The sequence below is a fragment of the Dictyostelium purpureum genome (assembly GCF_000190715.1).
Source record: "Dictyostelium purpureum unplaced genomic scaffold DICPUscaffold_13, whole genome shotgun sequence".
Lineage (NCBI taxonomy): Eukaryota > Evosea > Eumycetozoa > Dictyosteliales > Dictyosteliaceae > Dictyostelium > Dictyostelium purpureum.
Window position 1 is genome coordinate 63832 of NW_003519350.1, and position 24274 is coordinate 88105.

General features: G+C 24.1%; 11 protein-coding genes across 11 annotated transcripts; 3 read left to right on the forward strand and 8 right to left on the reverse strand.

Moving 5' to 3' along the window:
* Positions 1 to 2350: 2350 nt before the first annotated feature.
* DICPUDRAFT_91181 (uncharacterized protein) lies at positions 2351 to 3021 on the reverse strand. Its single transcript, XM_003283750.1, has one exon. It carries the CDS (start codon positions 3013 to 3015, stop codon positions 2380 to 2382), a length of 636 nt encoding a protein of 211 aa, XP_003283798.1. The 5' UTR covers positions 3016 to 3021; the 3' UTR covers positions 2351 to 2379.
* A 431-nt stretch (positions 3022 to 3452) lies between these two features.
* On the forward strand, positions 3453 to 9129 carry DICPUDRAFT_96479 (uncharacterized protein; the record flags this gene model as incomplete). Its single annotated transcript, XM_003283728.1, has 8 exons — positions 3453 to 3487; positions 4089 to 4109; positions 4640 to 4929; positions 4996 to 5274; positions 5350 to 5664; positions 5737 to 6048; positions 6123 to 6455; positions 6527 to 9129. The coding sequence occupies 8 exons, from the start codon at positions 3453 to 3455 to the stop codon at positions 9103 to 9105; spliced, it is 4164 nt and encodes a 1387-aa protein (XP_003283776.1). The 3' UTR covers positions 9106 to 9129.
* Positions 9130 to 9361: 232 nt separating this feature from the next.
* On the forward strand, positions 9362 to 10333 carry DICPUDRAFT_74764 (uncharacterized protein; the record flags this gene model as incomplete). Its single annotated transcript, XM_003283729.1, has 2 exons — positions 9362 to 9473; positions 9549 to 10333. The coding sequence occupies 2 exons, from the start codon at positions 9362 to 9364 to the stop codon at positions 10331 to 10333; spliced, it is 897 nt and encodes a 298-aa protein (XP_003283777.1).
* Positions 10334 to 10450: 117 nt separating this feature from the next.
* DICPUDRAFT_147515 (uncharacterized protein) lies at positions 10451 to 12399 on the reverse strand (the record flags this gene model as incomplete). The annotated part of the gene is made up of 2 exons (XM_003283751.1): positions 10451 to 10997; positions 11078 to 12399. The coding sequence occupies 2 exons, from the start codon at positions 12397 to 12399 to the stop codon at positions 10451 to 10453; spliced, it is 1869 nt and encodes a 622-aa protein (XP_003283799.1).
* A 208-nt stretch (positions 12400 to 12607) lies between these two features.
* Positions 12608 to 14325, reverse strand: DICPUDRAFT_147516 (uncharacterized protein; the record flags this gene model as incomplete). Its single annotated transcript, XM_003283752.1, has 3 exons — positions 12608 to 13270; positions 13343 to 14056; positions 14137 to 14325. The coding sequence occupies 3 exons, from the start codon at positions 14323 to 14325 to the stop codon at positions 12608 to 12610; spliced, it is 1566 nt and encodes a 521-aa protein (XP_003283800.1).
* Positions 14326 to 14518: 193 nt separating this feature from the next.
* On the reverse strand, positions 14519 to 15356 carry DICPUDRAFT_74767 (uncharacterized protein; the record flags this gene model as incomplete). Its single annotated transcript, XM_003283753.1, has 4 exons — positions 14519 to 14959; positions 15028 to 15184; positions 15249 to 15254; positions 15337 to 15356. 4 exons carry the CDS (start codon positions 15354 to 15356, stop codon positions 14519 to 14521), a joined length of 624 nt encoding a protein of 207 aa, XP_003283801.1.
* A 577-nt stretch (positions 15357 to 15933) lies between these two features.
* Positions 15934 to 17819, forward strand: DICPUDRAFT_74768 (uncharacterized protein; the record flags this gene model as incomplete). The annotated part of the gene is made up of 3 exons (XM_003283730.1): positions 15934 to 16128; positions 16229 to 16747; positions 16812 to 17819. The coding sequence occupies 3 exons, from the start codon at positions 15934 to 15936 to the stop codon at positions 17817 to 17819; spliced, it is 1722 nt and encodes a 573-aa protein (XP_003283778.1).
* A 72-nt stretch (positions 17820 to 17891) lies between these two features.
* On the reverse strand, positions 17892 to 19721 carry DICPUDRAFT_147519 (uncharacterized protein; the record flags this gene model as incomplete). The annotated part of the gene is made up of 2 exons (XM_003283754.1): positions 17892 to 19169; positions 19254 to 19721. The coding sequence occupies 2 exons, from the start codon at positions 19719 to 19721 to the stop codon at positions 17892 to 17894; spliced, it is 1746 nt and encodes a 581-aa protein (XP_003283802.1).
* Positions 19722 to 20220: 499 nt separating this feature from the next.
* Positions 20221 to 20632, reverse strand: DICPUDRAFT_26515 (uncharacterized protein; the record flags this gene model as incomplete). Its single annotated transcript, XM_003283755.1, has 2 exons — positions 20221 to 20487; positions 20558 to 20632. Coding segments are annotated over 2 exons (342 nt in total), but the record flags the coding sequence as incomplete, so codon positions are not given.
* A 685-nt stretch (positions 20633 to 21317) lies between these two features.
* Positions 21318 to 21485, reverse strand: DICPUDRAFT_24166 (uncharacterized protein; the record flags this gene model as incomplete). The annotated part of the gene is made up of 1 exon (XM_003283756.1): positions 21318 to 21485. A coding segment is annotated over one exon (168 nt), but the record flags the coding sequence as incomplete, so codon positions are not given.
* Positions 21486 to 23025: 1540 nt separating this feature from the next.
* DICPUDRAFT_45058 (uncharacterized protein) lies at positions 23026 to 24218 on the reverse strand. Its single transcript, XM_003283757.1, has 4 exons — positions 24062 to 24218; positions 23874 to 23984; positions 23422 to 23740; positions 23026 to 23311 (listed from the first exon to the last, which is right to left on the reverse strand). The coding sequence occupies exons 1-4, from the start codon at positions 24151 to 24153 to the stop codon at positions 23123 to 23125; spliced, it is 711 nt and encodes a 236-aa protein (XP_003283805.1). The 5' UTR covers positions 24154 to 24218; the 3' UTR covers positions 23026 to 23122.
* Positions 24219 to 24274: the final 56 nt, after the last annotated feature.

Here is a 24274-nt window from a genome sequence, read left to right on the forward strand (position 1 = left end):
TTAAAAAAATTTTAAAAAAAATTAAAAAATTAAAATTTTTTTTTTAAAACAAAAAAAAATGATATTAAAATTTTTTTAAACCCTTTTTAATATTAAATAATATAATTTTTCTATGTTGTTATTTTATAATATAAATTATATTGAATTAAATATTATTTTAACTAAAGAAGTTTTTATTTTTTTAACCAATTTGGTTTTTTTTTAAATATATATAAAACTTTTTTTTATAAAAAATAAAAAATTATAAAAAAAAAAAAAAAAAATCAAAAAATTTTTAAAAAAAAATAAAATTATTTTTTAAAAAAAAAGAAAAATAAAAAAATTATTTTTTAAATAATTTTTTATTTTAAAAAAGATAATCAAAATTGATTATCGACATATAGGGATAAAATTATTTTAAATAAAAAATATAACAAAAAAATGCAGTTATATTATCTTAAAATCATTGATAAGGCTATTAAAACCCACAGTTTTAACTACAAATAACTGTGGTACTATATAAGAGCAATCAAATTATTGATATATTTATGATAAAAAAAAATATCTTTTTTTTTTTATTTTTTTAATTTTTTTTTTTAAATAAATTTTTTAAAAGGTGGTGAAAGATAATATTATTATAATTAAAACTAAGGAATGTAATATACTTAAAAGACTTTTAGGTGTGATAAATGTTGATGAGGAATTTTGGTTATCGTTTTGGGAATTATCAATTGGATTGTTCAGAGTATTGGGATCTTTTGGTTTCGAGGGTGATGCTGAAGGTGATTTTGAGGGTGGATTTGGAGGTGATGATGATGTTGTTGGGGTGGATGATGGCGATGGAGATAATGACTGTGATTGTGATGGAGATACAGTTTCGGCCTCTTCTGTGTTACATATTAATTTATAATTTTCATTTAGGGTTATCTCTTCATTTTTTGAAAGGCATCTAATAGTTTTGATTGTATCATTAGAACAAACACCTAAATTTGAAATGGAAACTAAATACGAATTAATTGAACCAGGTCCTTTGGCAACCATAAAGCTTTTTTTACATGCATCTGCACAAACTTTTGATGAAATATTGGTTTGGCAAGAGGATTTGCTTTCTTTAATGGTAAATGATTTAAAATCTTGAATTAAAGTTGCGTCTGAACATTTTACAGTATCCGAAGTTCCATCTATGGTTCCACTGGGGCACGAAAAAGATAATTTTTGAGCACCTGACAGAGAAATGTCACATATATTGTCATAAAAGAATTCAATAGAATATTTGTTTTCGGTTACGTTATATGCAAATATAGAGTAATATTGAGAACCACACCATGGGGAGCATTCATCTACTAAAAATATATTATTGGTACAATGTGGAGATTTTATGGTATATTTTGTGTAGATTTCTGCATTTACTATAAAATTAAAAATAAAAAAAATTATTATAATAATTATTATTTTCATTTTTATTTTTAAATAATTATTTTATAATATCAATAATTTTTTATAATAATTCTAGGTATAGGTTCTATATTTAAAATAATAGGGTATTTATAATCAAGAATTAAATAAAACAAAGAAAATTCACATAAATTAAAACTTTGAATAAAAAATAAAAGATCAAGAAAACAAATTAAAAAAAAAATAATAAATAAATTATTTAATTTAAATTAATCTACACATACATCATTAATCCCAATATATTATTTCCAAAAAAATAAAAATAAATTAATAAGATAGCTAATACATATTGATCATACTTTGTTTATTTATATAGTTTTCTATTTACTATTGGGTGTGGTGGTTGGTGTGAGTGTGAGTGGGTTATTTTTTTAGAATATATTGTCAATAGAAATTAACTTAAAAATATTTTAGAAAAATAAAAAAATGACAATAATATTATTTTGGCATAAGTTTATTTTATAAATAGAGAATCTAAATATAGTTTTTGCGTGATAAAAATTAAATGATAACTTAGCAATTGTTGAAGATCTATTAAATAAATACCAAAGAATAGTTATAACATGGGTTTCTTGTAATTTAAAATAAAAATGTTTTAAACCTTATAAATAAACTTGTTGACAAGTTAAAGAAAACAATCAAAATGAATTTATATTTTTTTATTTGAGGTTTGTATAATTTTATAAATAATTGGTGGGTTAGTTTATTTTGTTTAATCTTATAAGATTTATTAAAATAACAAAACAAAAATTTTGTGTTTTATAGAGATTTACCACAACCAGAATCACAAATTTATATATATAAAGAAGGTCAATTACATGGTGAGAAAATAATTTATAGAGATCCTGGACCTAGAATACAGAGGACAAATTTTATTTTAAATATAATAAATTAAAAAGTATTGTAAAAATTAATTATGGTTTATTAAAAGTTTTTTATATTTATTTAATATATTAATTGTAATGATAAAAGAACGACCATTGAAAATATTAATACTCCATTTACAAAAGAGGTTGATGCTCCAGAGGTTTGCTTATAATTGGTTTTAATAACTTCTTGTTGAATTAATGGTAATTCAGTTAATGTTCCATAAATTGGCACTGAGACGGTGTTGCTTGATTCTTTGTCACGTGGAGATTCTCTGTAGCATTCTGAATCATCAGGGGAACCTTGAATTGATATTTTTAAATCACCGCCAAAAAGATAATTATCCATTTGAACTGTAAAAGAAAATACATTACTTAAACATAATGAATATTCTAAAGGAGTATCACATTTTGTTTCATTTGAGTTTTTAATACTTGCAATTTCATCTCTAAATATACTGTAAAAGATAATTTTTTCTTGGGCATCATCGGATGTTATACTAAACAAAGCGGCGGATGAATCACTTTTATCCTTTTTTAATTTAAACTTTAACAATTGGTTTTTGGATACTTGAAATTTTTCATCAATATTAGGACCACTGGCAATTTGAAAAAATTCACCATAATCATATTTTTCCAAGGTATATGAGTGACCTGAAAGAATAAAAATACTAATAATTAATATTAAAAATAATATTTTATTTGATTTATACATTTTAAGAGTGAATAATTAATAATGGTATAAAAAAAAAAAATTAAATTTATAGAGAAAATAAAATATTAAATTAATTATTTATTAATTGTATAAATATTATTTTATTATTTTTTCCCAATTAAAAATAATTGTATATTTAAAAAAATTTGTAAAAATACAATTAAACTATTCACATAATTTGTAAATATACAATTTTTTTTTGTAAATAAAAATTGGGGCTATAAACATTGATGGTAGATGTATCTATTCTCATCTATTAAATATACTCAAAATAAGGATATATTCAGTGGCTATTTTTAAAATATAAATTGTTTGTGTTATTTTTACACACACCCATAATAAAAAGAAAATTAAAAAATATAGTATGTTGGGTACACATAAATTACTATACATTGCTCCCTTTTTTTAATAATTGTTTGAATAAGAACACCTAAAAAATGAAGAGATTTGTAAAAATTAAAAAAGGAAAATTGTAATAGCAATGATGCTATTAAAGTCATTTATTTTGTAAAATTATATTTAATGATAATAAATGAAAGGGCTATATAAACATTGATAAAATTTTTAAGTTATTTAAAAATAAGAATACAAATTTGGATTTAAATTATTTTTACTTTTTGTTATTACCACCACTTTAATTTTTTTTTTTTTTTTTTTTTTTTTTTTTATTTTTATTTTTAATTCATTACATTATTTAACTCCCCCCAATATTTATTTATTTTTTCAATTCTACATTATTAAAAAATGGGTGTTATAAACTATAATAAAAACAATACCTGGGTTTCACTTTGAATGCTAGATTATTTTTATGAAACCCATGTTGTGGTGAAGTGTGTAATCAAAAATACAAATAAAAATATTAATAAAGGGTAATTATTAAAGTTGGTTGTTATTCAAATTAAAAAAAAATAATATATTTTGGAGGGGAGATTTATTAAAAGAAACTTTTTTAGTTTCAATAACATAGATTTTATTATTATTTTTTTGCTGTTTAGAATTGGTTATATTATTCTAATGAGTTGAAAATGAAACATTTTTAAATTAATATTTTCTCTTCTTATATTTTTAAAAAGATTAATCTTTTTGAAATTAAGGTAATTACCTTTTGGGTTTTTGTGTTCGAATAAAGAATTCAAAAAAATAAAAAAAAATTATTTTAAAAAAATCTTAAGAAATTTTTTTTTTTATTTTTTTTTTTATAAATTTTTTTTAAAAACATCAAAATTAGTTTTTATTTAATATTGTTTATCTCTGTATTCAAATAGTTTTTTATTCATCTTTGTTATATATTATTTTCACAAAAAAATGTAATTTGTTTAATTAAAGTAAGTATAATCAATTAATTGATTTCTAATAAAAAAAATAAACAAATTTTTTTTCGGCTTTTTAATGTAATTTGTGCAAGGATAAAATTTGTGTGCCACAATTCGAATCGATTTGTGATATTTTTTTTTGATAAAAAAAATATATTTTTTATTTTTATTTTATTTTATTTTTAGCAATATTTATTTTTAAAAAAAAAATATCAATTGTTTTTTTTTTTTTTTTTTTTTTCTAATAATATATTAATGATGGAATTTAAAATATTTATAATTATTTTTTATATAGTTTTTTTATCATTTAGCAAAGCAATTGAATTTCAAATTCTTGACAATTATAATTTTACAAGATATCCCGACAAATCAAATGTAATACCATGCACTTTTACTTTTACAGTATTGATATCAGACCCAAATGGTATGCAATTTAATTCAGTGTCACAAAATTTTGGAGGGAGAACAGACATTGGTTATAATAGCACCCATGTTTTTACTCAATTTAGTTGGACAACAGATGGTCTTCAAACTTTAATTATTAGTGCAATAAATAGTCAAAGTGTTTCAGATAGTAAAGAGATAATCTTAGATTGCAGAGGTAAATATTATTAATATCAAATTTTAAAAGATTAAATAAAATATATTTACTTTTTTCATTTTATAGCATTCGACCTTGATAATCTAAAAATAGAGTTTGGTGATATTTATTTCGATCCAGATTTAGGATATACATTATTACTTAAAAAAACCGGAATTCCATCATATACAATGTTAACAGCTGTTGTTGAGGGAGTCCCCACCCCATGTAATAGTTTAGTGGATGGTATTCACGATCAATTATTAATTCCTTATTTTGCTATTTCAAATATTGTTGGTCAAATAAAAATTGATTTTAATTTTATTAATAGTATTAAAACATTTTACACAACAGGTTATTTTAATGGTAAATATTCAATAGAATATTATTTTTTTTTTTAGAGAATAATTATTAATTGGTTTTATTAAATATTTTTTATAGGATCATATGACAGTAATTTTCAACTTGGTAGAGTTCCAGAAAATATTGATGGGACAATACAATTAATGGGTAAAGGACTGGCCCCAGTTTTTTCGTATACATGCAAAACCCAAACTAAAGAATCGTTATTTTCATCTAAACAAGGGAGTGATTTTATTTATTTTTTTTATAAAGCAATTTACGAAAGCGGAGGTATTACAACATATCTTGGCTCATATTTATCTCCAGGATCAAGTTTAAATTATAATCTTGACCTTTTTACTCAAAAACTAAATCAAAAGGTTAGTGTTTATACACAAGATGTTAAATTGATAGGTAAGATATCACATTTTATAATATTAAATAAAAAAAAAAAATAAAAAAACTAATTTAAATTTAAATGATTAGATTCACCATACACAGATTTTTCAACTGGAACTACGCAAACGGTATATATGGTTGATACATACGCTATATTTTTAACCGCTGATATTACTTCTTCCCCAAATGAAATTTATAATTTAAATAATATTATAATTGGCTCCGAATATAGAAGGGAAATAGAACCACCATTGGGTTTTGGTACTTTTGGAGGAAATAATTTAAATTATAGATTTTATTTTTCCTTTCCATTTCTCAAATCTTTACCATATGTTACTTTTTCTTTATTTGGCAAAGAATTTAATAGAGATATAACAGAAAATTTAAATTACGATCCAGGTAAATATTATTATTTAAATAGTAATAATTTATAAATAATAACTAATTATGATTTTAATATTTTTTAAAAATAGATATTGTTGAACTACCAGAAATTTCAACTTATGAATATATTTATATTTCAAACAGTAAATATCTATTTAAAGCTAATATCAAATCCAAGGTTTGTGGTGTTATTGGAATTTCCTTTGATGGTTCTATTTTCAATAGAATTTCACAATATAGAATAAGCGGTGATTTTTACGATGGTATTTACGAAATTCCAATAGATTTTGAAGTAGATATTGTCTATGGTTTTATTCATATAACCGATTTTTGTAATAATGTAAAAAAATTTCAAAATCATGATTATATTTCAAATCAACTTGGGTTACAATTAACTATACCATTTTATAATTGGGAAATTGGTAAATATAAAAAGTTTTTTAACTTTAATTTATCAATATATATTAATTTTAAATGTTTTTTATAATTATAGTTGATTTAACAAGTATTAAGGATGTATCATTTTCATTTAATAATATAGATGTTTCAAAGCAACATGTTTCAAATATTATCTATTTTAATTATCCAAACTATGACATCAAAAATGCTCCATTTTCATTAAAGTTACCAAATATTGAACCAATGAATCAACTTGGGTATAAAGTTCAAGAGTTTTATGGACATTGGAATAGTACTTTAAATAAATTTCAAATTGAATTTGTGGTTCCTAAAAACTCAAGATCTGGTAAATTCGATTATTCTCTTTCACTTGGTATCAATTCTATAGATTCAAGATCTTTCCCAGACAACTATCAATTAACAATAAAGAAAACAAACTATGATGGTATGGGTCCAATATTTTCAGAAATTTCAAAAATCGCCTTTCCAACTGGCTCTAATGGCCAAGTATATACCTTTGGGTGGAATTTAACTATTAGTGATCCAATAAATGGTTTCGATCATGGTGATATTACAGTAATGGGCTCTTTAGATAATACTATTTATAAATTCAAATTAACATCAGGAAGTTTCGTAGATAGTGGAAGATTTGATGGTGTTTATAAAGTTACACTTAGTAGTGGTAATAAAAACGAAGGTAGTTATTTAATAATTGTAAAATTAGTTGAGGGCTTTTCATGTGTAACTCAAGAGTATATTATTACCAAAGCAGTTCTCTATGATACCGCGGGTCAAAAGAGTTTATTTGAAAGAGGTATAACAGAGTATACTCAAAACCATCCAACACTTAATAATCCATTTTATTTACTTTCAAGCGATGCAACCATTAACAGAATTCAAATAGAATGCATTAATAGTCCAAATATTGACACATCTCCACCAGCTGTTATGGTGTTTTCACGTTCTCGACCTCAAATGGATGTAGGTTCACAAGATAGAACAATTACATTGACATTAAACTCATCAGATCCCGAGAGTGGTATTAATTATTTTGCTCAAGGACCAATAGCTTATTTAATGGCTGAAAACTTTGAAATTATTCCATGTATTTTTATTATAGATTCATTTTCTACATACACTGCAGATTACACATGCACAATCGAAGTACCTCTTGGGTTTGGCTCTGGATTTGGTAAAATTTTCTTGTCATTTCACGGTCTTACTAACAATCAAGGTATATATAGAGGCTATACAATCCAATCATTTAATACAGGAATTTTAACCACATTTTCAATTTCAAATGTTCCTATACTATTAAAGACCGGTCTTGCTTTTTCAAAAGGTGGAGATTTTTATTTCAGTGGTAAAAGTCTAACTGGTGTATCAAAAGTCTTTTTAAAGTATTCCGATACCAATCAAACTGAAGAATTTACAAACTTTAAAAAATTTGGGGATTCAATGATACAACTTTCAAATTTAAGACCAACCACAAGTAACTTTTTAGTTTTTGTGCAAGATTCACAAAATCAAATTTCAAATAGATTATTAGTATCACCAACTTTAAGCTATGATTATACCCCAGAAGCACCATTACCAACCAACCCACCACAAAAATGTAAAGGAGAGCCAGAATGCGGTGGTCCAACACATGGATACTGTGACATTAACACAGGTTGTAAATGCCTATCACCATGGATAGGAAATGATTGTTCAGCAAAAGTTATTGAGACAATTAAACCACCTATTAATGAAACACAACCATCAACAACTATAATTGTTGTAAATAATAATAATCAAAATACAACAAATAACAACAACATCAACAAGAATGTTGAATTTAAATCTATAATCTCAATTCATTCAATAAGAGAAATCGGTTATGATGGTACAAAATTAGATGAGTATCCATTACATAACCAAAATTGGTTTTTAAATAATGATGATGGTAAAAATAATTATTTTGCAAATATTATAACAAAAAATAACACAAACACTAAATTATCAGTATCTCTTGAATGGTTTAATTCAAGCAAAACTGTTACTTTTGCAGAACAACAGATTGAAATGAATGCAAATACAATGAAATATACAATCGAAATTACAAATTTTCCATTTTCAAATAAACTTTCGCATCTTCAATTAGTTATTTCAGCACTATTCAGTTCAAATTTTACAGGTGATTCATGTTCATCAAAAGAATTTGGTGAAACATCAAATGGAGATAATTCAAATTATTTAAAGATTCAAATTGATGACAAATCTTTATATTCAAGATTAATAAAAAGAGGTATAATAGATGACAATAAAATTATAGGTATTGAAAACACATTATTGGATGAAACAATGAATCCACTTGTTTCATCAACAGAATTACAATCTTATATAGCAATTAATATCCCACATTTTGATGATAAAGCAATATTAGATCCAGACTTCTCAGTTTTATTAGAATCATCATCGGTTAACAACAAAAACGAAAATTCAAAATGTTCAAGTTCTTCACACTCATCGTCATTAACCAAAACCCAATTGGCCGGTATTATTATTGGTAGTTTTGTAGGTTTAGTAATTATTGTTTTCTCTGCTCTTTTAATCACATCAAAACTTTTTAAAAACAAATCAAACAATTTATTAAGATTACATATGAAATTAAAAAATATTTCACGTAAATAAAATAAATAGATAATTATTTTAAACAGATATTTAAAAGTAGGAAATAGTTAAAAAAAAAAAGATTTTTATTAATTTTTTAAATTTTTTTTCTCACCATCGCCAATTTTTAGGATCTTTTGATATTTTTTAATTTTTTTCATTTATTTAAAAATGACACCACTTCACGTTTTTTTATTTCCTAACCAATTTTTTTTAAATTTTTTTTTAAAATTTTTTTTTAGATTTATATTATTATATTAATAAAATACATCAAATAATGAAATTATTATTTACTTTATTAATTTTATCAGTTTTAAATTATTTTGTTTATTCACAGCAATATTCTTTATTTCATATAACAGGCCCAGGTTGTAAAGTCAATGGTGAAAGTATAAATTATAATAATAATATTATAAATGTTATTTAAATATAAATGAATATTAAAAAAGTTTTTTTTTTTTTAGATATTTTAATAGATCAATGTACATTATCTATTTGTGGTGGTGCAGGGTCAGCAATTGAATATGACCAAAGTACATCAAATTATTCTATAAGTCTTTTTAATGACAATCAATGTATACAAGCATCAGATGAAATGGAATTCCAATGTCCAGATGATGAAACCAGTACAGAAATAGGATCATATTATGTCTCTTGCCACGATAGTACATGGGTTCAAGTTAATTATGAGGTATTTACAATATATGGTGATGGATGTGACTCAAATGGAGATTCTATTTTTTTAAATCAATGTGGTTTGTTATGTGGTTCTTATTCAATAGTCAAAAAAGATTATAACACAGGAAACTATAATATCAAATTATCATACACCTCTGACTGTTTACAAATATCTGACCAATTAGAATTTGCATGTTTAGAAAATGGTGATGCCGCTAAAGTTGGGGATTATGGTATTATTTGTGGTGATGCATCATCTTCATCTTCTTCATCATCTTCATCATCCTCATCATCCTCATCATCCGATTCACCAGTTAATCCAGTTTACACTTTTTTCACTGTTTATGGTCAAAGTTGCCCAGCTTCAGGAGACACATTAGAAATTTACCAATGTGGTAGTATTTGTGGTGATTATGCTCAAGTTACACTCAATGATTCATTATCAAATACCTATAATTTTGCTTTGGCTACTAATTCAGATTGTGATTATTACTCTGACGAAGCCCAAATAGGATGTTTAGAGAATCAAGTGATACCACTTGGTGATTATAGTGTACTTTGCCATAATTAATTTTACTTTTTTTATCTTTAAAAGTTTTATAGAAAAAAAAATAAACTCTCATTTTTTTTTAAACTAATGTTTTTAAAATTTTATATTATTTATCTTTATTTATGGAATATATTTTAATTAGTCTGATTTTTTAAATTTAATAGTTTTAATAAATTCGGGAAAATGATCTGCACCAAAATTATCTCTATAACGTGTATCTAATATAATAGTATGAACTGAGTCAGGTATCGAGTATGGATTAATCATTTGACTAAAACCCCAGCCAAACTCTAATACCTCTAAACCAGATGGTAAATCTCCTATTTTAAACGAGGAGCTAAACCAATAACCAAAGGTAAGATTTTTAATATTTTTTGGGATAATTCCTGGAGAGATTGAATGTATATATTTATGACCAAATACTAGTGATGTTACACCTTCGGGTATTGATCCTATTGAAAGTGTTTTATTAAAACTATTTCCAAAAGTAAGAGAACGTAAAGAGGATGGTAATGTGCCTGGTACTATAGGTTGGTTATAATCATAGCCAAAAGTAAGTGATGTAACACCTTCTGGAATTGCTTGTGGTTTTAATATTTGGTTAAATACGTTTGACAGGATAATAGTGTGTACAGATTCAGGTATTACCCCTACTTTAATAGGATGATTAAAAAAATGACCAAAGCTGCATATGAAAAAAAATAATAATATTAGTTATTTAGAAATATATAAGTTAATTGGTATTAATATTTTTTAATATATTACCTTATAGTTTTAACTGATATAGGAATTGATCCAGGTGATATTGGTTGGTTGAAGTTGTATCCTAAATTAAGCTCAGTTACACTTGGGGGAATATCGTGTTCACGTAATAACTGATTAAATAAACCACCCAAAGATAAAGTAAGAATGGATGGAGGTAATGAAGGAGAAGATTCGTTTTTAAATATTGATAAAAATGATTTGTTGGTTTGATTAATTGGTTGGTTAAAGGTATTGAATATAAGTTTTTTAACACCCAATGGTATACTTCCAGGCTTTATTATTTGATTATATGATGGTAGTTCGAGATTTATTACACTTGATGGTATATCGCCTTGGTGTAATGGTTGGTTAAATGATTCTAAACAAAGATTCGTTACACTTGATGGAATTTGACCTTTTTTTAATGGATTGTTAAAGCCGTCTAACTTTAGCACTGTTAAAGAGTTTGGTAATGCGCCTTCAATTAAATCTGGATGGTATTCACCATGGATAATTTTAAAAGATTTTAATGATTTGGGTAAAACGTTTGTTTCAATGAGTTGATTAAAAGCACGAAATTCGACCTCTGCAAGCTGAGAAGGAAGTGATCCTGAATAAAGTTGGTGATTATAATTTAGCATACTTAATTTACAAATTGAATTTGGTAAGGAGCCTGGTTTGATTGGAGCAATATTATATCCATCGAGAGATAGCTCTGTTAAAGAGATTGGGAATGTACCTTCTAAGAATTCGTGATTGAATGAGTTGAGATTAAGAATAGTGATAGATTGTTTTATAACACCAATATCCAAAGGCTGATTAAATTTCGCAAGATACAATTCCTGTAAAGTATCTGGTAAAACATTGGGATCTAATAGTTGGTCATAGTGATACATGCTTAACTTTACTAATCTTTTTGGTAACAGTCCAATCGTTAATAATCTAGTGTACCCATCTAGAACAAGATTTGAAATTGATTCTGGTAATGAATTTTCCTCAATAGTTTTTTCATATTTGTTATTCATTATTTTTAATTTTCTGACTGAGGTTGGAATATCACCAAAACGAATATCTTGATTATAAACTGAACCTAGAGATAGCTTAGTTACACCGTATGGCACTACTTTAATACTGCCACTAAAATTCTCTTCTGTATAGTCCAAAGGGTCATTTGATATATAATGTAGTTTTGTTAGATATTTTCGGTTTGAATAATTTATTAATTCTTTTGCTCTTTTACAGCTAAAACTAAAATATTCGTTATAGGATCTAAGATGTTGAAAAATAATATTTTTTATATAATTATTTTTCCATATTAATTCGAATAATTGGTCATTATTCATTTTATGCTTGCAATAAAATAAAAATAGAAAAAAAAAAAAATTTTAAAAAAAATACAAAAAAATCAAGAAATCAAAAAAAAAATAAAAATCAAAAAAAATAATATTAAATAAACTTTAAATAATAAAGATAATTATTATTAATTTAGATAATTATTAAAAAAATAAAAGGGATTTAATAAAAGAAAAATATTATTTATTTTTTTATATTTTAATTTCTATTAATAATAAATTTTGTTATTGATTTAGAATCAATTATTTTAATTATCTCTTCATCTTTAAGTTGACAATTTTTTACACCAAAAGTGAGATTATAAACTGAAGTTGGAAGCTTGTTTATTGAATCAAAGTGTTGAAAATCTGAACCTAAGGTTAATATATTACATGATATTGGTATAGTGTTTGTTACAATTGGTTTGTTATAATTGCTTAATATTATTTCTGATGCACCTTTTGGAATATTATTATTTCTTCGGAGTGAAACTTGGAAAAAATGTGCACATGTAAATTTTTTAATTGAAGGTGGTAAATTACCACCATATTTATTAAAATCGAAAGCTTCACCCAGAGTTAATTGCTCTAGAGATACTGGAATTGAATCATGGTCTAAATCATGATTAAATAGTGGTATTGAGAGTGATATGATATGGCTTGGAATTGAATCTTTGTTTATTATTTGATTAAACTTTGGTAATATAAGTGATTTGATTGAATTTGGTATTTTATTATGAAGAGTTATTAAATCTTGATCGAAATCTGTTAGTGTGAGATGGTTTATTGTTGTTGGGATATCTATTGGGTTTAAACAATCTATATTGGTTAAAACGAGGATATTTTTCGAATCTAAACTACCCATTGGGTTTGGTATGTTGGTCTATATAAAGAAAGTAAATATTAATAAATTAGGATATCCAATTATAAAAATTTTAATACAAGTACTACTTACTAAAAATTCATGTTCTTTTAATTGCGAAGCATTATATCTAAATTTTGGATCTAATATTAAACAATACTGAATAAAATTCTTACATATATCTGAAAGAAGGGGTGGTATGGAGGGTGCTTTATAAACTATATTATTGTTTGTATCGTTTGAATCTGGTATTTGATTATCATTATCTTCTTTTAAACCACCGGCCATCTCTACGATTGTGCAACCTAAACTCCATACATCTGATTTGCTACTTGCAGTTCCATTTCTACTTGAAACCTCAGGTGCTCTATAACGTGATGTACCAGCCATTGTACTAAATTTTGAAACATCTGTATAATATTTTGAAATACCAAAATCAATTAATTTAATATTCTGGGTTGTTGGGTCATATAAAATATTGCTTGGTTTAATATCTCTATGCACTATATGATTGTTACTGAGGAATATTAATGTGTCCGTTAATTTGGCTGTAATATGTTTGATTTCCTGTTCGCTAAATGCTCCTAATCCTAATCCTAATATATCTTCTATATTTTTACATTCTGGAATATATTCCATATAAATATATAAATCTCTTTCTTCCATTTCTTTATCTGTATCATCAATATTATTTTCTAAATTTGAGATTACTTTTTTAACTGGTCCAAATCCATACCCATAAACATTGATAATATTTTGATGTTTAATTTTTTTTAAATTATTTAAAATATCAATTTCATATTTTCCCTATAATAATATAATAAACCATTAATTTGAATACTTTAAAAATGATTATAAAAGATTTTATAAAAATTAAACTCACTTACAATAAGTTTACTTTCAACTACTTTGATTACACATAACCCATCGTTTGGTAGTAATACCTGATTTATAGTTTTATCTATTTTAAATCCTTTATAAATGCCAATATTCATAGCACCACATTTATTTATTTTTTTTTGATCAATATTCCATTCAGCAGGATTGTGCAAAGGTATATCATTTATATTTTCCATTTAAATATTAGTTAGTTTTATAAATGTTATCTTATTATTGTTATTATTATATCTAATTTATAATTATAACAATTAAATAAAATTTGTTTGTGTTAATTACTATTTCTTTAAAAATAATAAAAAAATTAGAAAAAAATTTAAAAAAAATTTAAAAAAATATAATATTTATTTTAAATTAAAAAAAAATCAAATTTTATTCGCAAGGTAAATTTGAAAGAATATTACCCAATTCTAATTTTGAGTTTATTTTACACAGTCCATTTGATTTTAGAGCGATGCCTAATTGAATGTTTGAAAATGAAACTTCTCTATTCAAATACTTTAGTGTTGATACTATTTGATCTTGACACTCTTTTAGAGATAACTTGGTTGAGTAGTTTGCTTGTAGAATAGACTGGGCACCCTCATACCCCTTTCCTCCTATTACTTTGGATTGAACTTGATTATATGCTCCTGAGGGGTCTATATAGTATAGAGATGGAAACAATGATCCATTTTGCTCGTCAATACCTCCAACCAATACTGATGCACCGTGTGATAATCCATCTTCATTTGACTTTAATAATAAATTATTTATAGTTTTGACACATGACTCAACATTCATTGGTATTTTATTATTAATACCTCTATGATTCTATAATAATAGAACGTTAATTTAATATATTATTATTTATTGATTCAATAAAATTAGTAAATATTTACCAATGCTTCGGTTCTAGCTTTATCTAAAATATCTCTTGGGTCGTTTGTGCCTATAATTGAACACATCAAATTGTCATCTATTTCAAACAATCTTTGATGGTCCTTAGACACTTCTGTTGCAATAATAACACCTTCTTCACATTGAATACCTATCATACTATAAAAAAAATCAATATTAAATCCTAAATTTTGAAAAATTAATTGAAATTAATTATACATACAAAGATCTAAATGATATAAAAAAAAAAAAAACTTTATATTTAATAAAAAATATTTATCTTTAAAATTAAACTTATATACAATACATACCCAAATATATCTTCTGTCATATTTAATACTTTTTTTTAGAAAAAATAAATTAAATCATTTTTCTTTTGAACTTAAATATTTTTTTTTTTTTTTTGGATCTACAGATAATTTATAGAAATTAAAAATAAAAAAATAAAAAATAAAAAATTATTTGAAAATAAAAAAAATTTTATTTTTATTTTTAATTTTATTTTAAAAATTATTTTTAATTTTATTTTAAATTATAATTATTACTTAAATAAATTTATATTTACTTTTAAACAACAAATTGGAAAAATGTATTATTGAAAAAGTGTTTTAAACAAAATCAAATAAATAATAAAAATATTTTACTATATAAATTTTTTTTGATAATGAACAATAAAAAAAGCAATGAAAAGTTTATCTGTAGGTGTGAAAAATGGACTCTAGCCTAATACATAGGGAAAGAAAGAGTTTTTTAGGTCTGGTATTTGAATAGTATTCCTTTTATATGGGCATGGATGTGAATATGCAAAAATAAAAAAAGATAAAAAAATTTTTTTTAATTTTCCCAATTTTTTTTTTTTTTTTTTTTTTAATTTTTATTTCATTTTTTTTGGGGTCATTTAATAAATAATGAATCAATTATTAAATAATTTAAAAAAAATCAAAATTAATAATTTATTCAAAAAAACAAAAAAAAATATCGATTTCGAAAAAGATTTAAACGAAAATGAAAAACATATAATAGGTTATTTAAAACAAGTATTGCAATATCACAATAGAAATGATATAGAATTAAGAGTTGCTGGTGGTTGGGTCAGAGATAAAGTAATTATTATTTACTATTAAAATATTCACACACACAAGCACAAATTTATACAAACTCGAATAATTGGATCACTTATTAACCCATAAAAAATTTTAATAGCTATTGAATTATAAAAATAATAAATTAGATTTAGATTTTGCAATTAATAATACTACAGGGGTAGAGTTTGTAGAGATGATTCAAAAATATAGAACAGAAAAAGAACTTAAAACAGTCTACAGCGAATATACAATTAAAATGAATCCAGAGAAATCAAAACATTTAGAAACTGTATCAATTACAATTGACGATTTTACAATAGAGTTTAATGCACTTAGATCAGACTTTTATGATGAAAACTCAAGAATACCTCAAATTCAAGTAGGAACCTTATTATCTGATTCTCTTAGAAGAGACCTAACTATCAATGCCTTGTTTTATAATATAAATACATTAATGGTTGAGGATCATTCTGGATATGGTTTAGCAGATCTTGAAAATGGTATAATAAGAACCCCACTGGAACCTTTCAACACCTTAACTGAAGATCCACTTAGAGCCTTTAGAATATTAAGATTTGCAACTAAATTTAATTTTAAAATTGAACCATTATTATATCAACATATTAAAACTATCAATGTAAGTATTTATTAGCAAAAGGAAAATCATGAAATTGCATACTTATATTACATTTTTTTTAAAGAATAATATTATTAAAAAAGTTAGTAAAGAAAGAATTTATACAGAGTTTTTTTTAATGATGTCGGTCAGGGAATATTCAGAGCAGTATTTTAGCTATTTATTAGATACAGGTATAATTAATTCAATTTTTATAGTTAATGATTACATTCCATCATCAGCTACTTTGGAACAATCAGTAGAGATATGGAAAGATTCATTAGAGTTTATCAAAACGTCAAATAACCTATTCCCAAACACAAAAGAAATAGAAAACTTAGATTTTTATATCACATTAATATTCTACCCATTATATAAAAACTGTAAATTAAAAAAAACCGAAATCATATCAGTTTTAAAAGAATTTAAATCGCCATCCAAGTTAATAAAGCAAATGGAAAGGAGTTTTGAAGTATCAGAATTGTTTTCAATTTTAATTTTAAAATATATAAATCAACTAAAAGATTCATCAAATAGCAACAGGGACCAAAAGAGTTTAAAAGAATTTTTAAAAGAAGAGGAACAAGAAAATGAAATATATGAATTAATATTTAGCATTAAAAAATATCCAGATTGGAGATTATCATTATACCTATCACTAGTAGATTTAAAATATAGGATAAATAATAACAAAATAATAATAGATGGTTTAGCGGTTAGTAATAATAGTAATAATAATATTAAATTAATAAATCTTTTAGAAGAATCATTGGAAATCAACAGTAATATAAATGATGAAACCAATATAGCAATAAAAAAACTAATAAATAATAGTAATGTAAATGGATGGTTAAATTCAGTTTTAGATAGTTTTAATGAATTATTCGAAAGCCACTGTATTCCATTGTCACAGGTTCCATTTTTGATGGATGGAAGAGAGTTGATGGATTTATTCCCATCGATTAAAGAAAAGCAAGCAAAAGACAGCAGGTTTTTAAATCAACTAATTAAAACAACTTACTTTTATCAATTAAAAAACAACATTAAAACTAAACAAGAACTAATAAATTATTTAAATAAAGATTTTTTATAAAGTATATTATTTTTTTAATTATCTTAAAAAAAAAAATATTATTTATTATTTGATAATATAACTATTATTTATTTATAAGAGAGTACGATTCCAACTATCAAAAACTTCGTTATGTGTGTTAATAGTTTCTAAATAAATTTGATTGTTATTTGGCTCTACTTTGGTTTTGATGATATGTTCGATACGACCAGATTTGACGAGATAGTCATAGTCCTTTACTTTTAAATAGGAAGCCAAGACACCAAATGCACCGTCACCAATGTATAAGGTACCGTTTATATTCTCTACTCCATCTACTAATTGTTTTGAACGTTTATACAAGTGGTAATGGTTTTCGTAACCAACTGTCAAGTGATACTTGTCGAAAACTGGACCCCAACTTTTGGCGGCTTGATCGGTGATATCGACATCCATGCCTATTCTTGTGCATGGATAGAGGGCAATATGATAGAGACCAAATTTGAATAATCTTTGATTATTTTGGCTTAAGACGGTATCTAACCATTCGACTTGATCTTCTATTTTATCAACAACCGAGCTATCCATTACTACAATAATAGTATTGTTACCAATGTAATGGTAATGTTGTAATAAACGATCTTGTGGATCTATATTTTGAAGACCTAATTGGAATGGTAAGTAACGGTTGTAGAATTGAACGTCATTTCTTTTACTGTTCCAGCTACCAGCTTCATGATTTCCGATTGTAGTAATAATTGGTAAGGTGAAACCTAAAGGAGTGATAAAAGTATCATCCCAACGTTTGAACCATTCGTCCCAGCAACGATAACAAGATACAAAGCCACTATCATAGGCAACATCTCCACCCAACATTACGAATAAAGGTTCTGCTAAAGCTGCATTAATTGATAAATCTTCACCACTTGTTGTCATACCCATATCACCACCAGTAATGAATGTATATGGTGTTCCGTCATTTGGTGCGGTTCTAAATTTACGTTCTGGATAAAAGATCATTTTATTACCTTTAGTTTCGACTGCAACTACAATATAATATACTGTTGATGGTGCTAAACCAGTGATATCAGCCCAACTAACCCATCTATTTTCTTCATCTTCGAAATTAGTCATCTTGAAAAAGGTTGCATTTGATTCGCTGCTATATGGATTATTAAATTGATCAGCTTGCATAGATAATGATCCATTGAAATAGTTTTTATGACTAGTTGTACCAAATAATGCGAATGATTGAATTGGTTCATCTTGACTATGCCAATTAGCAATGATACTATTTGATAAATCTTCTGGTACTGTTAAAATAAAATTACAAACTTGACCTGGTGTGCAACTACTACCTTGAATTCTTCTGGAATATCTACTTGATACTCTCTATACATAATAATAAATACAATAAATTAATATATGTAAAACAATATTTATATTCAATAAATGTATTAATAAATAAATACTTACAAATGGGTGAATACCAACACAAACATTATAAGTGAAAAAACTGATAATGAATGAAATAATTATAAATGAAACTAGAACTAAAACTGAATTTCTTGAACCAAATCTTTTTGCTCCATGAAGTAATGATCTAAAGTAATTGTCTAATCTATTTTTGAATTTATCATTCTTATATTCTGGAGAACGTCTTGTAATATGTAAAAAGCCAGTTTCCCAAATGATTGTTATTAATACCCAAGCTAAAGCCCAATGTACTTTTTTAAATGCTGATGCCATCCAAACAAAAAAACCTGATCCAATCCAAAATACATCAAAAGCCAACCAAGCGCCATATCTAAATCCATCTCTTTTTGGGAGCCCTTTTCTCGCATATGAAACAATACCATATATAATTAAACCAAAACTGATTAAGATAATTATCCCAAGTATAACACCCAAAGTAATTAAATAAAATAGGTTTGGGTATTGCATTTTTTTTTAATTTCTATATTGTTATTGTTTTATTTAAAAGTTATTATTGCTATTGTTGTTTTAAATTTTTATTATTGTTTTAAAAAAAAAAAAAAAATAAAATAAAATAAAATAAATTTAATCTATTTAAATAATTATTTAATAATTAAATTTATAAACAAAACAACACAAAATATAATGTTACAGATAAAATAGTACAATTATATATAAAATATATATATAATTTTAAAATGTGTGGTGATGAAAGAAAAAAAAATAGTTTTTTTAGGTTCGCTTCGAAAGAGATATTTTATTTTTAAAAAAAAAAAAAAAAAAAATTTTAAAAAAAAAATATGAATAAAAACTAAAAAAAAATAAAAATAAAAAAATAAAAAAAAAAAAAAATAACAAATAAATGAGTAAAAAATCTCAAAAAATAAAACTATAAAAATTTTCATTTTTAAAAGATGATTTAGATTTATTATGTTAACATAATATTGGGAAAAAAAAAAATTAATAATTAATGATTTTTCTTCTTTTTATCTTTACTCTTTTCTTTTTTTGGTTTAGCACTGATAGTATAGGTTTTACCACTATTTAAAGATTTTAAAAGGGTATCAACTACCTTTTTTTTAATTCCTTTTTGATCACTTTTAGAATCTGACATTACATTTTCATTAATATTGACATGAGCAACGGTTGGACCAGAGGTAAGTTGAGCTTGAATATTGTGGAACTTGTCAGTATTTTCATTGAATGTACCTTGCATATCAATGTGGATTGATCCCTATTGTATAAAAAAAAAAAATTAATTTAATTTGAAAAAAAAAAAAAAAAAAAAAAATTCAAATATTTACATATTTTGCAATAACTGTTTGTTTATTACCAAAAACACCTGCATAATCTAGTTTTTCAGCTGCCTTATTAACATCTATAAAAGAATTTATTAATATAATATAGATTTTAATTTTTTAATTTTATTTTTTTTATAATTACCATGCTTTTGTTGTTTGTTTGTATTACCTAAACCTGCAATTGGTGGTCCCTCTGTTATAATTAAGTCCAATGATAATGCAAATGAAATTAAAGATAACAAAATTAAAAGTGATAATGTATGTTTTTTTAATGATTCCATATTTTGTAAAAATTAAATAATATTGAAAAATAAAAAAATTAAACAAGAAATATTTATAAAAAAAATATAATTACAAAAAAAAAAAAAAAAAATTAAATAAAAATAATAAAAAACAATTCAAATAATAAAAAATATGCTAAACTTGCTTTAATAATCTAAATTTAGGTGATGGGGGTTTGTAAAATGTGATGAGTGGGGGAAAATAATTAAAAGTATTGGTGTTGAAAATGGTGGTTAAAAAACTTTTTTTTTTTTTATTATAAAAAAAATTTAATTTTATGAATTTTTTTTATTTATTGTTTAAAAAGGATATATTACTCATAATCTGAATCATATACTTCATCACTTTGCTCAATATCATCACTATTATTATAAGAAATGATATTACTACTATTATTATTATAAATATCATTATTATTATTTGAATTTGATCCATTATCATTTGAATGAATTCCTGCTTCATCACATAAATGAGGAACTTTTCTTCTACGTGTATTTATAAACCAGTTTGAAATTTGATTTGGTGTTAATCCAGTTACTTTTTGTAGGTCTTCTTTTTCTTCATTTGTTGGATAAGGATGAGAAATGTGATCTTTGATCCAATTTTCTAAAATGGATTTGGACTCTGTGCTTAATTTAGTGCCTTTTCTTGGTCTTGATTTAATAGGGAGATTATTATCTTTATTTGGAATTAAAGAGTATCCATTGATAATTCTAATATAATTGTTATAAAATAAATCAGTATTGTTAAAGTGAGATCTATAAATATCTGTAATTTCATTTAATGATTCTATATGTAATTTGATATATTCAAATAATTTGATGTCTTTATTTCTCTTGATTGAGGTTGCTGAAGTTGAAGTAGTGTTTTTAATATTGTTTTTATTGAGGGTTGAAGTTGGAGATTTTTCTTTATCTGGTTTGTTATCATCGATGCTATTTTCCCCATCACTGCTGGTCTCTTCTTCGTCTTGAAAACTATTGAAATGTTTTTCAAATAATTCCTTAAACAGTTGATATCCTTGAACCTTTGAAAAATCATTATTTAACTTGAAATGATTTTCATCAATAACTATATTATCTATCAAAGCATTGTACCACTTTAATAGCAAAGCATCATTCTGGTTTTTATAATCTTTTTCTTTATTTGACTGAGATTTAGATTTACTATGTGTATTGGTGGTGATAATGTTTGGATTACCATTTCTAATTGGTCGTGTTGATGTAGTTGTGGTTGTTGGAGTAGAGTTATTAATTTTATTACTATTACTTTGAGAATCAGAGTTTTTATTATGATGCTTTGATGATTCTGTTTCTTTTTCTTTATTTCTTTCATTTTTATTAAAACTATTTAATGTTGGAATAGGCAGAGTATTACCAGCAGCTAAAGAATTATTAATACTAATATTATTGTTATTGTTATTATTATTATTATTTAATACACTATTTTGTTGATATAATAGATGTTGATCGTTATTTCTATTCAAATTTGTATTATAATAATTATTTTGGGATGAGCTGTCTATTAGAGGCACATAATGAATTTGGTTTGGAAAATAACCTTGAAACCCTATATTATTTAATGGTATATTATTATTATTGTTATTTGATTCATGAACTGCTATTGGTATAATATTGTTATAGTTTGGTGTTAAATAGTTTGCATATACAACATTACTATTATTAATACTATTATTATTATTATTGTTATTATTATCTTGTGAATTATTATGAGGAACATATAATATTGAGTTGGTTTTATTAATATAACCATTATTTAAATCCTGTGAATTAACCGGTGAATTTACTGTAGAATCAGCTGTAAATGACTCTGAAATCATAGTTGTATTTTTATTATTTTTTTCTTTATCTATTATATTTGTATTCATTTATAAAAAAATTATTGTATTGAATAAAAAAAAAAAAAAATTAATAACAACAACATTTTTTTTTTATTTTTAATCATTTTGAAATAAATGTATAGTTTTTATAAATAATTAAATATATGTATTTAGAAAAAATAAATAAAAAAATTAAGACCACAAAAAAAAAATAGAGTGTGATATATGTTTTTAAATTATTAAAAATTACCACCAACAAAAATTTTCACCCACACATGAACACCAATTATAATTATAATGTATAAACATTTGTTTTATAAAAAAAGAAAAGAAAAGAAAAGAAAAGAATATTAAAAATAAACTATTATTTTATTTTTTATTTGTTTTATTGGTTTTGTTGTGTATTTTATAAAAAGTGTGTGTGATAAATAAATAATAAAAAAAATTTAATCTAATTTGAGTTCGAATTTTTCCCAACGGACACCATCTTTATCAACAACAACAATATCTGCGAAATCACCAGTATAGATATCTCTTTCACCTGCTGATGTAATTGCATCTTTAACAAATGAAACAACTTGGTCACATGAAACATCTCCATTACCTTGAATAATTTGTTGATTACGTTTAGCGACCTATTTAAAAAAATAATAAAAAAATAATATTAATATTTATTAAAGACAACGATTATAGATTGATTGTGCTGATCATGTATCATCATCACAAGATATACTTAAATACATACTTGATTATCTAATAATGGAATAACCAATTGATTACCAGAACCTTGTGATGAATATTTAACTCTTTCATGTGAACCAACAGCATCATAAGTCCAAATCCAACCTTCGCCCTTTTCATCGACACCTGCGACTAAATTAAAGGTATAATAAGGGAAAAATCTTTTATAATACAAAGTGTTTGATAAAAATTGGGCAATTGCTGGAGTGCTCATTGGTTTACCATGTTCTTTTTGATATGTTTCTAACATTAACTTTAAACGTTTTTGTAAAGCAATTGTATCTGCTTGCATACCTGATGTTGCTAAAACACATTTATTGGTTCTATTATTAATTTAATTCCAATTTTATTATATTTATAATTTCATTTTTTTTTTTTTTTTTATTTATTAATTTATTAATATAAAATTAGTATTTAAATATTTTAATTAACATATAATATATTATAAAAACCTACAATTGGAAAACTTTTGTATAATGTCTAGTTTGAATACCATAACCACCATCGGACATACGAGTATCACCAGCAATAACACAATAATCTTTACCAGCTACAGCCATAACTGTACTATATTATTTTTTAAAATTATTGATGGTTAGTATTAGTTTTATTATTTTGAATTGTCTGTGTGTAATAATATTTACCCTCCATTATCAACATATGCTTCAAATCTACCATGATTGATTGGTTGTTGTTTACTTTGTTCTGGTAATGCACTAAGTTTTAATGTTTCCATTATTTATTATTATTTATTATTATTTATATATATTAAAAAAAAAAAAAAAATGATTATTTACAAATATAAAAAAATTAATTAAAAAAAATAAAATTAAAAAAAGTGAACAAGCTGAAAAAAT

Excerpts from the sequence above, each read along its gene's own strand:
- DICPUDRAFT_91181 (XM_003283750.1), bottom strand. The coding sequence starts at position 3,015 with ATGTATAAATCAAATAAAATATTATTTTTAATATTAATTATTAGTATT.
- DICPUDRAFT_45058 (XM_003283757.1), bottom strand. The coding sequence starts at position 24,153 with ATGGAAACATTAAAACTTAGTGCATTACCAGAACAAAGTAAACAACAA. Across the intron at positions 23,985-24,061 it reads GCATATGTTGATAATGGAGG|TACAGTTATGGCTGTAGCTG; the intron begins GTAAATATTATT and ends AAAATAATATAG. Across the intron at positions 23,312-23,421 it reads TTCCATTATTAGATAATCAA|GTCGCTAAACGTAATCAACA; the intron begins GTATGTATTTAA and ends TTTTTTAAATAG.